Source organism: Genypterus blacodes, unplaced genomic scaffold, assembly GCF_046128005.1.
Source record: "Genypterus blacodes isolate CSIRO-AG114 ecotype Tasmania unplaced genomic scaffold, CSIRO-AGI_Gbla_v1 ptg000012l_1, whole genome shotgun sequence".
In the NCBI taxonomy this organism is placed as follows: Eukaryota; Metazoa; Chordata; class Actinopteri; order Ophidiiformes; family Ophidiidae; genus Genypterus; species Genypterus blacodes.
In genome coordinates this window covers 1,806,157-1,823,370 of record NW_027466826.1, presented here as the reverse complement: position 1 = coordinate 1,823,370, position 17,214 = coordinate 1,806,157, and the positions used below count along the sequence as shown (strand labels likewise).

Sequence of the window (17,214 nt, the reverse complement as noted above, 5' to 3'; positions counted from 1 at the left end):
TCAGAGTCTATCAGACCAGTACTGTGACGTCTCCACATGTGAGGGTACGTCTATGTGAACGACCTCCTGTGTGTCGGACGGTGGAGTCTGTGGAGGGCTGTTGACCCCCGAGTCGCTGTCAGGATGCGGCGCATTCAGCCCCCCTGCTGTGTATTTATCCTGGGGCCTGTAGATGGGAAGAGGCGCGGGTGCGGGCGAGCCTTCGGCCTTGGGCTTGATGTTTTTAAAGTGCTGCAGACGCACGGCCTCCCTGTTCCTGGGCGCGCACGGCAGCAGCACGGCCACGTCTTTGCGAAATTTGGAGCTCATACCGAAATAGATGATAGGGTTGTAGAAGCTAGCAGACTTGGCGAAGAGGCGGGTGATGATGCTGGTGGTGCTCGGCACGTGGAATCCCCAGGCGGACCACATAGACACCACTGCATATGGTGACCAGGCCATGATGAAAGCCGTGCAGATTACAATGGAGATCTAAAGAGGAACACGAGGAAGCAATTGTCAAAATTGGAATAATGTGAGAAGAACCTCATTTTCTTTTCAAAGGCAAATCCTCAGACACTCAACCTTCTCCTCTCCACCTACCCTGGTGACGTCTTTCTCCACCTGCCTTTGTCGGTCTGTGAGGTAACCATCAGCCGACATGGCGTTGGTGCTTTTCACCGTGTTGATAATAGACACGTAGGAGGAGAACATGATGGTCACAGGGATGACGAAGCAGAAGACGAGGATGGAAATGATGTAGGACTTGTAGATGGTGGAATAATTGGCCTTGGACCAGTCTATCTCACAGGTACCATAACCTCGATCTGTGGAGGACGGAACACAGATATCAGATCATCACTTCTCTGCTTTGAAGGACCTTCACTTGTTATACAGTTAAACTACTCAAGAAGAAGAGACTCCTCAAAATGACCTGAAATCATGAAAATCCCTCAATCTAATTCCTGATGTGGTGGTATTTCTCATTGAATTACATTTCATTGAATTTCAAACCCTCTCATATTGAATATAAGACATATGTGATTGATTTATAATCCTAGAGTGCTTTTGTACTCCCAAGCCTTGTACGTGACTGCAAGATACTTACTTGTAATTACAGTACTTTTCCATTGTGCCTACGGGTCTTTTTCCATCACTGCAGCTATTCTACTACTCAGTTGTGTCAGGTGAGAGGTGTGTGTACCTGTGTAGCTGCCCCAGCCCAGCAGCGGAGACACAGACCAAAAGAAGGCTCCGGTCCAAATGAAGATTAATGATACTATGATGGTGTTGATGCTGATGCAGTGAGCTGCAGAAACACACAACAAGGGTACGTGACATGAACACAATGTGATTACCTAATAGAACACTTCCAAGTCCTAGAACAGCTGTCTGATTGTCTGCAGCGTGTAAAGGTTAATGTTAGGAATCTGGCACACGCAGGACAGAAAAAGTGTGAGCCACTTAAAGATGCAGCATTCTTTCCTGCTTATGAAAGTCACATTGTGACATTTATTGAACAATGAGTTCTTTTCTCGTCTTGACAGCTTTTGCAAACAGCTTTGACTGAAAAGGACCTCTGTTTACAAAGTCCACATAGCTCTGATTCACCACCAGGGAAAAATCAATCAGTTTGTTTTATTACCAAGCATGGTTCACTTGTGTAAATACAGTGTATGTACAGTCTGTTTTGTCAAAGACTATAGTCAGTATGAAACAAATTCTTTCCTATATAGTTGCTTAGCAACATGCACAGGCTTAACTTAAGGCTAAATTGAGTTTATTTGCTGTAGCAACACATAATTGATGAAATACTATATGTGCCACTGATGTCAATAGTGTATCCACCAACATAAAAAGGGACACAAGTGTAAAAAACTTGTGTTTTATGAAAGACCACAAACACAATAAATCTCCTCTACCACACTAACAACACATGCAGTTGCTCCACCTCAAGACATTCTTCAGCATCAATTACACCCCAGAATAGAAAACCTCACCTCAAATTAACTTAATGACATGTTGGCAAAATGTAAATGAAATTGCTGGAGACAAGTGGTAGTTACTTCCACAGCTGAGGTGAGTGATAAGGCTGAAAAACACAGTCCTGTCAGATAAGAAGCATTGGAATGTGAGGAAAGCAGACACGCCGGTCTGGAGGTGGCTTTGCTTTCTCTCTCTTTGAGGAGGAAGATCAGATCTCACCTTTGTTTGGGTGGCATCCCTTGATGTATCTGGTGACACTGATGACGGTCAAGGTGTTGATGCTCGCGAGGCCAAAGAGCAAAGTGAAGAACCCGTCGACCTGGATGGAGACAGAATGACACAATATCTCCATAATGTCTTCAAGGGAAGGACCTTCTAATTGGTAATGTCAGGACCTTTTGCCTATTAGCTTTACTTTGTACTTTATCAGATAGAGACAGTAATGCAAGCGCAGACTTGCTGACATAACCCCACATGCTGCAGCCATTTGACTTTGAATACTAGCACATACAAATAAAAATAAATAGTTATAAAAATGTAAAAATTAAGGACAAAGTTTACATATTTAAGTATTAATAGACGGTGATTTTTTTTAAATTTAATTTAAACTTATTGTCACAGTTTGGAGCTTTTTATTTATTTTTGTATAGCCCAATATCACATGCAATGTCTCAAAGGGCATCGAAGGACAACATCTCCGAGAGAGAGAGAGAGAGAGAGAGAGAGAGAGAGAGAGAGAGCGAGAGAGAGAGAGAGATTGGCCATTGAGGGAGTTCAGTGATGAGTGGACTTCTTGGAATTCTTGCATTTGTATGGATAGTAAACATAAACGCACTACATTTGCAAACTCTAATAACCTTTTTGTTGCACTCTGTTGGACTGCCTTGATATATAACCTGATCACTTCTGCATACAGATACAAATCCAGGTATAAGTAAGTAATAAATAACAAATCATCATGTTTTCCAGACTTAATCGATACAAAGTGCTTATCTTTTGCATTTCTGCTGTTTATTATTTGGGATGAGGGTTATGTTACTGGGCTTCATTGCGGCTCCAACTGTGACACCCGGGTCCTTGCAGACCTTTCCAGGCAATGCGGCTCAGGTAAGGTCTCTCACTGATAACCCTACTGATCTTCCTTAGTCTTAATCCTATTACTGTCAGTCATCACGTTTTCACATTCTGCCACTGTAGGGCCAGACTAGACGAGGCTATTTAGTATTTTTTAAAGAATTCAGGGGCAGGTGTGTTGCGGCAGCGGCCTCTTGAAAGAGGTTTGATCTTCTCTGTCCATGTCACAGAGCAATGCTTCAACTCCACCTCTTACAAGGAAAGATATTACAAGTTGTAGATTTTGGATCATAGATCACAGGACTAACAATCAGTCACACCCAGAAGGCTTAAATGTTTATCCAATGTGTTCACTGCTTTTTGAACAATATTGTTTCTCTATTGCTCCCTGAAACATGAAAGGGTCCCACAAGGCTCCATCATATTCACTAAAGTCCTGTCCCATAGGGCGCAAAACACAGGGATCTGGCTGAGCTTGTAACTTTTCATGTCCCATCATGCTGATGCAGTAATCTGCTAATGCCTCTCACATGCCTGACTCGTTCACCTTCCTGTTCCTTCCCCACTTCTATTTCTGTGACTTACTTTTCCCTTGTTTACTCATGAAGCTCCCTCTCCCAGCCCACCTCTCCCAGGGGACGGAGAAAGGAGAGGGGCGTAGTGCTATCCCAATATTTCTCCTTCACCTGAAAACCTGAGATTGAATGACTGAGAGATGAGATCACCTCAGTGGCTGATTCCTGAAAGATAGCTACACTAAACCCTAACAGCATCACCCAGCCATTTCATTCTCCCTCAGATTATAATGTCTCTGTGTATGTCATTGAAGCTGTTATGGTTACGCCAATATTTTTTTCCACAGAAAGATCTCTCACCGGTGCACGGATATCACAATTTCCACCACAAGCTAGCCTTGAGCAAGAAAAATACCCTGGAAGAATTCCAAGCCCAAGTATGAAAGCTATTTCATTACAAGCGAAGGCTGTGAGAGGAGGCAAACATTGAAATGAATACTGCATTTTACAGATTAAACCCAAAAGCTTGTCTGTGAAGGTCAAAAACACTTGAAATTTGAAATCGGAACAGAATCACTCAACATACTTTAGAAGCAAAATAAGACCCAGATTAAATGATTTGATGATATAAACCCTGAACATTTTATTTCTTCCCTCTTTGGTTCCTGCTCCACCAGTTTCCCCATTTAAAGGCCCCCACAGAGGTAATCTTATTACAGATTTAACCTCCAGCCTGCATGGCTACGAGCATAATCCATTGCGTTTGTGCACACACACGTACATGCACACACACACTTACACATACTGCTTTAAAACTAGCTGTGAAACTGTTACTACAACAACTGTTACTACTTCAGATATGTACATCCATTTTGTCAGCTATGCATGTCATATTATGACCAACAGCATTGATGGGATTTAAGAAGTGGAGACACGAAGACAATATGTTGTTTGAATTTGCGATGTGTTAAGAAATGTTATGAATTGTGACAATATTACAAATGAACACATCCTTGACCCTTTTAAATGAAACAGAGCATGGCATCTGAGTCCGGCTCTTACCTGACAGGTCCAGATCCAGGTGATCAAATACCCATCATCCTTGAAGAGGTTGAATATTTCCAGAATCCCTCTGGAGTAGCCAAACACGGAGATGCTGGCATCAGAGATGGCGAGATTTAAAGTGAGGAAATCTGTTGGCTGGAGCGAGGCCCTCTGTCTGTACAGCACAAAGATCACTAAACTGTTTCCAAACCAGGACAGCCATCCTATGGAGACACGGATACAATATACTTACTAATTTGTACTTTAGTCCATAATAACAGAACGGAATGAAAGCTTAGAGCAGCCAGGATCTTTTTATAACTCAGTTTAACACTGTAAATCCTCTGAGTGTTACAGATAACATGTAACACCAACAAACCAAAACTGTGTCAGTAGAGGATCAGCAAATGAGGGACAAGAGTCAATTTTGTTGTTGACACACAAACAACCTACAAACCAAAGTAATAAGCATGACACAGAAACAAACAAACATTCTACTTAACCATTCATGCTGTACAGGTTGAATGGTGCAGCATATGTAGCACATATCCAGTGTGACTTACCTAACACTAGTAGGTAGACTCCAATGATAGTCTCTCCCTGCTCGGACAGAGGAGGTTCTGTGTGTAGAGTAGTGAGGTTATTATTCCTCCATGGAATATTGACGACCTTTGGAGGATAATTCATCAGCGTTATTTCCATGGTCTGGACTTTGAAGGCATGAATCCTTGCTGCTGTCTATTCCACCTTGTAGAGACACTGCTGTGTTGTCCCAATAGGGACGCCGGGGTCAGTTCCTGTTAAATCCAGCTTAGACGCACTCACTAATGACCTCATCGTACAAATGATAGCGGCTGTAATCCCGTCTCTTAACAACAAGACTAATAGAGATTTTAATTGGGAAATCTAAAATATTAATCCAATCTGCAAACTACATGATATCAACATGACATATGGATTTAATAAAGGACTGTCTGTCTACTTTCAGCCAAATCTGATATCCTGTTAACAGTCAGACCTCTCTCTGACTTCATTAATCATCCATTCTTTAAGAACTCTATCCATCATTTGTTGCATATGGAATGTCCCAAAAATGGGATTTGTCTTTGCTGGATTATATCAGATGTCTTTATTCTGCTTATTGGATGTGATGATATTTGTGTTTGATAGATTCGTTTTTGAGAGGCTGTGGAAGTTACTGACCTCATTACTCACCTGCGTACCACTTCACAATGGACTCAGGGCCTCTGAGGTCGCCTTATCTCCGGAGACGCGCTCTACTTTTTTCTAACCACTTCCATTTATCACGAACAGGTCAGACCGGTGTCCTGCAAGACTAAAATGTAGAACTCACGCCTTTAAAACCAGAAGAAAACAATATAATTGAGTGTGTGCACAGACTAATTGATTGAATTCTTATAGGTCAGTCTGGGAGGAAACTTCCCATGATGCATTACAGTCAGGGTCAAGCTTAAGGTTCTGTCTGTGTCAAATTGCTAAAGCTCATTGATTAACATTCTTTGTTGGCCATACTGGTAAAATTGCACCACCATCCCCTCTTCCCCTCTTCCCCCCCACCCTTCTCTTCTTCACAGTGAGCTTCTCTGTGGCAAAACACCCCCCGCCTGTGTTTGGGTCACAGTGTACACCTTGTTTCTCTCGCCTGGCTGCCACAGAGTGCTGGCCCTCAGGATGTGGAGGGAAAGGCTGCTGGCTGCTGCTACTGCTGTTGATGCTGCTGCTGCAGCCAGTTGCCTCTGTGCTTCCGAGTCTTCTCACATCAAACCTTTTCTTTGAGACTGATTGAGAGAGAGAGTCCAGGGAGGGGGAGAGAGAGAGAGAGAGAGAGAGAGAGAGAGAGAGAGAGAGAGAGAGAGAGAGAGAGAGGGAGGGGAAAGTGAACCACTGACCCCAACTATCACCCGTCCAGAGGGGAACACTGCTCCTAGTCATCCTTTACCCCCGTCGTCACCCTCAGACGCCAAACCGCCAGGCCTTCAGCTCTGCTCTGGGAGGTTCTCTGACACCGCTGTGGTTCTGAGTCTGGTCAAAGTTGCTAATGTGATAATGCCTGTGGGAAGCATGATACAGAAATGTATACGGCACAACATATATAGCAACACCAACGTCATTTTTGCATTTTCTTCATATAGGGCGGAGGAGAGAGGAAGACAGAAAGAGAGTGAGAGAGGAAAGTATGAGTGTTATTCATCTTACACACTACAACACCACTTTCCATGTTGTTAGATCACTGTTCAATTCTCAGCACATGACAGCATTCCAGGGTCTTGTCTAAGTCTAAGTCCACATGACTGATCAGCAACATGGGGCTACATCATCTTTCCTCAGGTGAAATCGGTACGTTCGTTTTATCACACTTTTTATCAGGTTGAGAAAAGAGAGACTAAACAAACTAGATGTCCCCCGAGCATCTGCAGTGCCTTGGCAACCCTCTGAAATGATTAATTTACACATGAGGTCCCATGGTGAAGGCTGCCCAGACGTGCCTGCGTTCAAGGGCTTTCATCAGGCATCATCCAGATTTTGTTGGCAAGCGGAAATGCGGGACAAGTCTCAAATGACACACCACATCATTCTGCCTGACAAATCAAACATTTACTACAAAAACACACGTGAATGGCGTTTGCCACCCAGCAGTTAGGATGGTCCTCTTCTTACAGTGAAAGTGAAGAGACGTGCGCGGCAGGAAGGACAATATCAACTACACTCACCGTGCCATGGGTCTTACAGGCAGCTGCTACAGAGATTACGCTATTTCTAAGCCAAAAAGTCAGAGGTCAAGGGAGAACCTGAGTTCAACAGGTGCCGCCGACAAAAACTATGCGATGGTAAACAGTGGACATGAAAATAAGCATGCAAACATTTTACTGTGCATTCTGTCTTGTGATCAGATAAGAGATACAATTTTAAGCCATTCTATGGTGCCCCTGGACAAGTTGGGGGTTTGGTGCCTTGGCAGGGCCCTGGAGGCAAACTGGCACCTCTCCAGCTGCCAGTCCACTTTCTTGGTCCTGACAGGGACTAGAACTGGTGACCCTCCGGTTCCCAGCTGAGTCCCTAATGGACTGAGCTACTGCCGCCCCAATATGGTCCGTGGTCAGCTGGTCAAATGAGGACATGTGCTGATGTGATGTTACTGAGAAACACCAAGGTTGCCGCCTGCATTCTTCGGCACGTGTGTGTGAGGGTGTGGGAAGCAAGGTGATCACGGTGCAGCCACAGCAGGTCAATGTATCATTAGGCTTATGATGATTACCTCTCTGTCTCCCGCTCACGCTCACGCTCACGCTCACGCTCTCTCTCCTCTCTCTCTCTCTCTCCCTCTCTCTCTCTCCGTCTCTCTCCCTCTCTCTCCCGCTGGAGCAGCATGTGCGAAAAGCTCCCAATTTTCCCAAATGGAAATTCACAGACACAGATGCTATTATGGAGGTGTGTTTGAAAGGGTACGAGCTGTCTGAGAGCGACAAAGCTTCTCTTCACAGAGGACATACACCAGGTCAAGAGACCAATATAGGCTCTCCTTAAGAAGGTGCACTTTCAAGACTGAAATGAAGAGAAATGCTACAGACACTCTCTCTCTCTCTCTCTCTCTCTCTCGCCCTGTCACTGAGCACCCATACACAGAGACTACTTGTACAAATGCTCCACAAGGTTTTGAAATGATTTGGCTGTCATTCTTTCTGGTCAGACTGTGTATGTTTGTCACATAATAAACTATTCTATATTTGTTTTAGGTCAAAGCATTCTACTGTCAGGATTTTTTTTCCACGATTATTATTTCCAAGTCTATAATATGAACAATTGCTATAAATCGATGATTAAGGGGACTTCCACTTTCCCTGAAATACCAGACTGTCCACTAAGTGGTGCCGTAGAACTAAACAATAGGGAGAGGGATTAGTCACTTTCCTTATCCAGAGAAAGTCCTTCCCCACTGGCATGAATGTAAAGGAATTTATGAAATACTAAAAAGTGTTGGAGCATCTAGCTAGATAACAGGTGAAGGTGGCATGGATCCAGTAGCAAAACCCTATGAATCCTCTCTGCCTGCCCGCTACACGTTCACACCTCTGTCTCAAGCGGTCCGAATCTTTTAGGGGTGATATCTCATTTAAATTTCACTGGAGAGCAACTCTTCACTGAAGTAACTGTATATGCATGAGGGATTGTGCTCAATATCCCCACAGTAGTTTTCCAGTGTCTCTGTGAAAACTTCATGCTTCCCTTAATGGTCCCCTGGGTTAATATGGATGAGATGTGGACATAAAACAGGATATAGATCTGACAGTGTGTTAACTCCACTCCAAAGTTTCTGGCAAAGCTCTGAGGTTTGAGCAGTGCGACTCGTGAGGCAAAGCTTTCTGAAATCCATCAGTGCAGACCACAGCCCGTACAGTGACTTACCAAAGGTACAAAGAAGGGACTGTTTTTCCTCTTCCGCCTGTGCCAAACAGTTCTCAATTCTGACACGGCAAGTCTGCAGAGGTTGCTGCTTAAAATACAAATTACTTAACAACAAATGCTTGCATATATTTAGTCATTCTTAACTTGCAGTCAAATTGAGCACCAGGACATTACAGACAAGCATAAAGCACTTTATATTTTTGGTCTTATTTCTAAGAAGGGCTGCACTGTTGTCTGAAATACTTTACGCATAATACCCCATAATAATCCCCATTGGAGAATACATGAATAGTTCAGTATGCAGTCAAAAGCAAGTGAACACAGGGTCTGTGTAGAGCACAAGGAGCAATGTGGATTGGTTTTGTGGCTCAAGATCTTTGGCTCGGAACCGCATGCAAACATTTATTCAGGCCTCGCTTCCAGGTTGCATTTCTCCTCCAGAGTCTATTTGTTTAAGCAGGTAACTTATGGAAGTAGGTCTCATTTAGAGTGGAACATAACCTCCCCCAAAGGGCTCTGCACGTCAGCTTTGACATGGAGTGGATATTTGGCCCGAAGTAGATCCGCACAGAAATATAGGTAAATAAAGCTTTTTGTCCTGATGCGTTAGAGACACAAATGCATGGCAACAAAATGGAAACAACACAGGCAGAGTTTAAGTAAACATGATTACCACACACAACCCTGAGGAGAGCTTTCAATATGACAGAAGATGTAATTTGGAAGGAAGCTTAATTGCCACCTTTCTCCTTGGCCAGCTGGTCGATGTCTGACAGACTGTGGCTTAGGTTTAACTGGTGGCTCTGCGGCTCTGCTTGGCACACTTAAGAAAGTATGTATGTCTGATCGCTTCAGCTTCCACTCCGTCTGAGGGAAAAGGTTGTGCCCCGACACTGGACACTGGAAACTTTCCTCGGGCTCTCTGGGGATTGAGATTAGTGAACCGACCTTTTGTATGGAGCTCCACAGCCGCGGGGGGTCTTACAAACTGACAACATCGGATCACAAATCTCTGGGGACATCTCAGAAAAGCCCACCTGCGTCCTGACCTGTTGCGTTGTAACACACGGGCGCCTCGGTCAACGGTGGAAGAGAGTCAACAAGCCTGAAACTGTCAGTCAGGATCAGAGTCACATCAAGCAAGCATTTCAAATCCATTATAAAAGCATGACCCCGTTAACCACATAGATGTTCTCAGCTGCCCTTGACTACCCACCAGGGTCTGGGATGTGACCCGTATGACAGAAGGTTTTCCATTATCGTCTCCCTCTGGACAACTTGTTATCTCTAAAGATGTCACTCTAGCTATAACTATAACCTATGACACATACCTGTTTGGGCCTAATTAGGACGGAATGGAGGAAGTTTCAGAATGACCTGCTGACCACTGGGTGAATGTGGCCCCTCTAACTGATTTGGGACGCTGCTAAGGTTACCATCACAGAGGTTCACCTGCACTGCCATGTGTTTAAAGCATGAAAGCGTTAGAAGGCCAGGACACTCTGGCCACTTGTTTATCATTGGACTAAATCAAGTGAGGAAGGGTAATTTATTCAGAGATAGGAGAAACTTAAAGCCTCAAATCTGCCTGATGTGCAATTTGTTTAAGAAATCGGGGAAGGGCCAAATTGCCTATTAGGAGTCAAAAACTTGGTATTCAATGATGCTGTTAATGTGGAACAATTTTGTCTTCGTTTCTTGAATCTTATTCTGCACTTTTTGATCTTGTGAGATTCTGACACACATGTTCAGATGGATATTTAAGCAAGTTGTTTTGTATTGCAAACACATTGAAAAAATCTCAATGGCTCAAAATGGCTGAGTGAAAATACTGAGACAAAATCAAGACTGATTAAAGAATATACTGAAGAATATACTGGCTAATATATATAATATATCTATAGGTCACATGCAAGAAGCAGATTCATAAGGACATAAGGACTCTTCTCAGGTCCTTTTTGGGTTTGCTATCAAATGTAAAGATTTTACCTTCTGAGGTCTGTTCTCACTTAAAAGGAAGCATTTTCCTGAGCACCTGGACAACATACCAGACAGTCCGTATAGTGACTCACTCAAGGCCAGCTGTAGAACACCTGGGGAGAACCGGGTTTCCACTAAAAATACCAGCCACATGGTATCGTATGTTAATAGCATGTGGACCGCCAGAACCAAGTGGATGTTGAATAATGTTAATTCAGCCTATTATTATAGTCTCATTAGAATCTGCTCTGTAAGTTGCTGCTTAAATACACCTGTTTTATTAATTGGAGAAGTAACGCATCATAAAAAATCTTGAGAGTAGTCATATACAGTATAAGGAATGCAATGAAGGATACGATATATCTATGGATGTATCTTTATGGATCCCTGTGGAACAAATCCCATAAATATTTCCTCCTGATTTGACACCTTTACGGATGTGATAACACACTTACAAACTTCATCTCCTCTACTCTGTCTGGAGGCCACATGTGACAGATTGGTAGCAGCGTGCCAAAATCCACAGAAAGGGTTAATCTTTCTGTAAACGCTCTCCCTTTCTCCCCTCTGGATGTCACAGGAGCTTAGCAGGTGGAGCAGTTGCTTCATTCTGCACACTCAAAAGCCTCAGGATGTCAGAAAATAGGGTGAATTATCTGTTAACTAGCATTAATTGCATTGAGGCATCCTTTCAGATTTACATAGAGTGCTACTGGATACATTAAACATTGAAGCTACCCTATGAAACGTCAACATTACCACCTGAAACATCCAATAAGCTTCTTAGAGAATTACAGTGAAAGATGCTGTAACACAGTTGGGAAATAACATCCGCAGAATGACCTCATTCCCCCTCTCCCCCACCCCCCCCCCCCCCCCCCAGCAGACTGCACCTCCCTGCCTGCTGCTGTGGATAAGGAGACCTCTGTTTAACAGGTCATGTGATAGGGGGGTCAAGGTTTGCTCCGACTGGACTGGTCCTGATTCAGGGCCCAGACTCTGTCACACAGCCTGAACCAGATCCACACAGCTCAGATTTAGGGCACACGGGAAGGGTTGTAACTGTACAAATCACTCTTTCCCCTGTTAAATCAAATCTGAGCTGTGCTGGAGATAACACAAGGATTCTATGTTCCAAATTAGACAAACCGGGGTTGTTGCTGCGTGTACAAATGTGTGGAATGCAGACCAGAGGCAGAAAACACAGCAAAATCAACAAAATAGACAAATAAGTCATTAAGCAAGACAATAAACAAGTAAGTAAATAAATACATTTAGAGATTCCAGGGATAGAAGAGCACAAGTCATTGGGGAGCTCCTGGTTGGATGCTAAAAAAATAAAACACACAAAAATTATATAAATAATATATTCAATTTCAATAAATGTAATATAAACATCATGTGATATAAACAATAAAAATCTAAATCAATTTTCAAACTGAATTCTTGTATGTCTTTCTTATGTCTTCATAGAAGATGCAGTAGGCTGCAGACATGAAGGAGCTCCAGGCCTGTTTCCTGGGCAGGTGGCCAGGATGTCCTGTCATCCCATGTGTGTGTGTGTGTGTGTGTGTGTGTGTGTGTGTGTGCGTGCATCATGATGAACAAGGCATGCAGAGAGCCACAGAGCATGAAATCCAGCATGACAGAGAATGAATACTTTTTTCTGGTTGAATGGGAGGAAAAACTGCTCCAAGTGATTTCATAATTTTGATTCTACAGTTCCAAAGATGAGATGAGCTATCATTTGGATTACAGTGTCAAGGTAACTTTTGGATGTTGTAGTCTCCAGGCAATGCTTGTATTTCATTAGACTGATCGACAATTTTTGGGATAACGCCTATAAATCCACCTTTGTCCATGTAACCACAGGCGCTTGCAACGTGCCAACATGTTCAGATCTGCAAACCTGTGACTCTGCAGACAGCTTCAGCACTTTTACTGTAGGTCCGTGCCTCATGCCAAGGCAGGTATGCGTGCATTGTTTAGCTGTCTCAGTACCTGCCAAAACAAATCATATCTGTCTTAATTGCTTTTATTTCTATTCCTCACATGAAAGGGAAGCTGGACGTTGAGAAGCTGTGAGAGCTTTGTGGTCTAGATTTTAAAGATGGGAAACTATTGGCAAAATGAGGATAACTATTTTAATAAGATACACGTATTTGCTTCCTGCCTGAGTTTTAAATGCAATAAACTTAGGTTAAAATGCCAAATTTCCCATTGTGTCAGGCTTGTATGAATTAACACATGAAACAAAGTCACTAATAAAGTAGAGTACATGTGATATTCTTTGAATTTAATGCGATCTATGCAAAGACTTTCTTGCTCTCAGTGCTGCCACTGGTGGTCAGAACCTATAGTGCATTGACCATGAGTGTGTGGAGTCGGGGTCCTGGTGCTGGTTCAGGAGTCACGTAGTGCAGTATATTAGGAGCTCATACCACTTTAAAGCAAGAGTAAAGTTTAACCGCTTGCTTGTGGTAAGAGCATCTGAAAATCTTTGTAATTTGTAGTCGCAAATTAATTATCTCATTCCTAGGCTTTGTTTTGCTTTGTTAAGTCGTGGATGTCAAGACGTCTCTTCTCCTCTTCCACTCATCAGCTTGGATTCATGTGGGTTTCCTCCTGAAAAGTATTTTATTTTCACAAAATCTCTGAAAATGAACACTGTGATCTCCTGGAAGTGTGTAATCCTCTATCTTCATCATTAAACTGCTCCAGAAAAGTCATCACCATGCAAAGTGGGCCGGCCTAAGAGGAGGCTTGACATATGATAGGATCATCATTGGATCACATTAATTTTAAACCTCTAGGTGTGTATAATACTGCGGCTGGAGGGCAGGGTTGTGTGAGCTGGGAATGGTGTGGCTGCCTAGTTGCTGCATGGTGAACCTGACCCGGGTCAGAGGTGGAGCTGAACCACCGCTCCTGTCCTCACATGAATGACCTGAGGGAAAGGCAACAAAGAGATAAAAGGCAGCGGACAAGGGGAGTGAGAGGAGCAGAATGACAGACAGACAGAGCATTATTCTTGTGAAAACATTCAGTCTTCACGGCACTTTCACTTTTCATCAAGTGTTTTGGCTGCACAGGGCCTGAAAGAATGCACCTCAGGGCAACCTGCAGCTCACTGACATTGCACTAGTCCCCTCGGTGCCCCCTTCATATTATGCTGCCTCGTCTCAACATGTCCACCTAAGTCCATTTCTAATATGCATCCAGTACATCATGTGGGAGAGAAATCGGAAAACAAATCCTAGACATAAAGAGGAATTTCTTGTTATTTAGCTTTTATGTGTGACATCAGGGAGCAGACCATCCTACCAATGCGCTGATGAGCTGCACTGAGCAACGTCACGTCTTATACATTTGCATGATGTTGATGAAGTCAAAGTCAAAGGTTATAGGTCATGTGTGGGCTTGACAGTGGCTGCTCCCCTCTTCCCATTGCAGTCTTTTACAACTTGGTGGCTGAAGGCTGCACTCACAGACAGAACACATGAATTTCACATATGCACATACATAAATTCACCAAGACCCCTCCGGTTTGTTGTGCATTCTTCGAAGCGACCCCATTCTTCTATTGATCACCTACCCGTAACCTAACATCTGCAACTTCAACCATCATTCTCTCGCACAATCTGTTTCTCTCCAGCACCTCATAAAAAGGTTTTAGCCTCCAAATGAGATAGTGAGGTTGTAAGAGCTGCTATTACTCGCCTCAAAGCAGACCTATCAGTCTGCCAGAGCGGAAATTTAAATGACACAAACTCGGGTGGCGGTTTGTGTAAACTTATCCCGCAAGTACAAATCAGACAGCAAAGATTCTCCCTTAAGTCTCATTTAAACATGCGGGTTTAGATGTAATAATGGTGATACAGTATGAATTTGTCTCATTTTAGGTTCGCTATAATGAGCTCTTCAAATGAGCCTGGCCTGACTTACCTCTCTGTTAGCTCAGTCCTATTCAAATACAATGCTTAGTTTTGCAATACTTCCTCATTTGAATTACAAACTCCAAGGTAAAAGCTTTATTGTCAGCATTTGAAAGGCTACAATTTACTTGAATGATAAGTGAATGAAATGTTACAGGTATAATGATGACATTATTGATTTTGGACAGTGGCCTTCTAAACTTACAGTAAGATAGTGCAAGTATTTGAGTTATGACCCAAATACAATGAATAATGGGAAAACTATTTATTTGTGAGGGTCAAAAGAATGTTGTACACACTGAATGAAAACATACAGTTTGGGGTGATGCCTCCTCAAGGGTGTTTCTAAGTGTGTGTCTAAGTGTTACATGTTACAGGTCAGGACCATTGGGTTTGACCTCCTGGATACGTTTCAATGGATTTGAACCTCAAGTGCTGCAACTTTGACATGTTCAACATAAACTTCATATTCTCTTATACCACAAAAGAGAATAACAATAACAGTAACGGTATGTATTGCAAAAATGATTAATGCAACTTAAGCATTCCATTAGGGTCCTTGTTCATGCTGAATGTAGAATTTAAGACAACAATGAACAATTAGACAACACAATTTATATCCAGACGAAAACCTTACTCCAGGGCTGTGTCTCTTCTTACAGTGAACACACACAACAAAAATAAACAGTGAGCAAGGAAAATAAATGGCTCATAAAAAACAGATGTTGCCATTGGATACAAGATTAGACTTGGCTTCTTGCCTCCAGTGAGAAAGAGAATACTCCCATAGTCGATGAGGTTTGGTGTTGGTTTGTGCAGTAGAACAGCAGTAAGCAGAGCTGTAAAGTAAACACTCTCACTCGTGAACACTTTCTACTGTATAAATCCTGAACCGCAGCTTTAAATGTAAGGTGATAAAAGGGCAAATCCCATATTTCTGAAGGAAATCCCTCACTACAAACTGAACATTTTACAATCAGGCTTTTCTTTATAACAGCATCAGCTCACACAGTCAGGCCTCTGTATCTAATGTACTCTTACCGCACTTATAACAACTTAATCAACTTTGCAATTAATACTTAAACAAACATGTGACTTCCCGTAGCTGCACACAGGCTCAAGGTGAGACACGTGGCACACGCCATAACAAAACCCTCCCCTCCACACACTGTTTTGCTAACGGCCCCACTTGAGGGAACACTCGTGCCCTGTTAGCTCAGTCTGTCAGAGGTCCTCACTGTGTTGACTATTATTCTGCTCAGTACAGGGTGGGCTGTTTTAACTGAAGGTATCAAATGATCACCTATTCTGTTTTCCCTTGAGTGGACGTGGCATCAATGAGCCACTGTGGAGGGTGGAGGGCTTTGACACGCAACCGCCAGGAGAACCTGTCAATCATCCACACCGGGTCAATAATGCTCCAGTCAGATGGAAAAATTATTATGTGTATTATGTGCGTCTGATGGGAGCTTTTTCATCACAGTTTAGTTTAAAAACTGACTGATTTGTGGCTTGACAAAATAAAAATAGACTCGCAGCTTGATTCTGAATCTGTGTACCAGTCGTTCTTTTGATTTTGAAGAAAGACCAATTTTAAAGGTAAACTCACTATTTGAACCACAGGGACATGTTTTCATTGTTTCTTATCATTTTTCACAACAATGGCCTTCAAACAATCAAGTTAAGGCAAAGTCACGATCTCACCAGCATGCCACTACTACTACAGCTCTACTCCTGCTCCTCTCAGTACTCTGCTGAGGATCTGATCTGCTGCATCACATCAGAGCTCATTTTCTGCATGAGATGGATCAGAGATAGAGCCTCAATGCTTCATCAGCAGAGGGATTGATAGCCTCCATCTCCTGCTGAAGCACCTTCATGTCTCTCTCTGGGCCTTTTTAGGAATTTAATTTGATCACATCTACCAAATAAGAAAAAAATTACAGCTTTGTGTATTTTATCCACAGTAAACATAGTGCTGTAATGATCTCAGTACTTAGGAGCTTAGTAACATGCTAATAATCTGAGTCAAAGTCTCACACATACACACACACACAAACACGCACGCACGCGCACACACACACACACACACACACACACACACACACACACACACACACACACACATCAAGCTTACATCTCTCTCCTTAGGGAACGAGAGGAGGCGTGTGTCACGGTGTCTCATTCCTTCTCGTGATGCCTTTGAGCAGTGAGGAAATACAAGTGTGAAGTGTGAATAAATCAAATGCAAAAAAAAATGTTTGCATATGCTGGGA

At 42.9% G+C, this 17,214-nt stretch overlaps 1 protein-coding gene across 1 annotated transcript; it reads right to left on the bottom strand.

Annotated features, from left to right (window-relative positions):
- On the bottom strand, window positions 1–5,300 carry opn6a (opsin 6, group member a). The gene is made up of 6 exons (XM_076166177.1): window positions 5,162–5,300; window positions 4,617–4,822; window positions 2,185–2,284; window positions 1,184–1,288; window positions 583–806; window positions 1–471 (listed from the first exon to the last, which is right to left on the bottom strand). Exons 1-6 carry the CDS (start codon window positions 5,298–5,300, stop codon window positions 1–3), a joined length of 1,245 nt encoding a protein of 414 aa, XP_076022292.1.
- Between the last annotated feature and the right edge of the window lie 11,914 nt (window positions 5,301–17,214).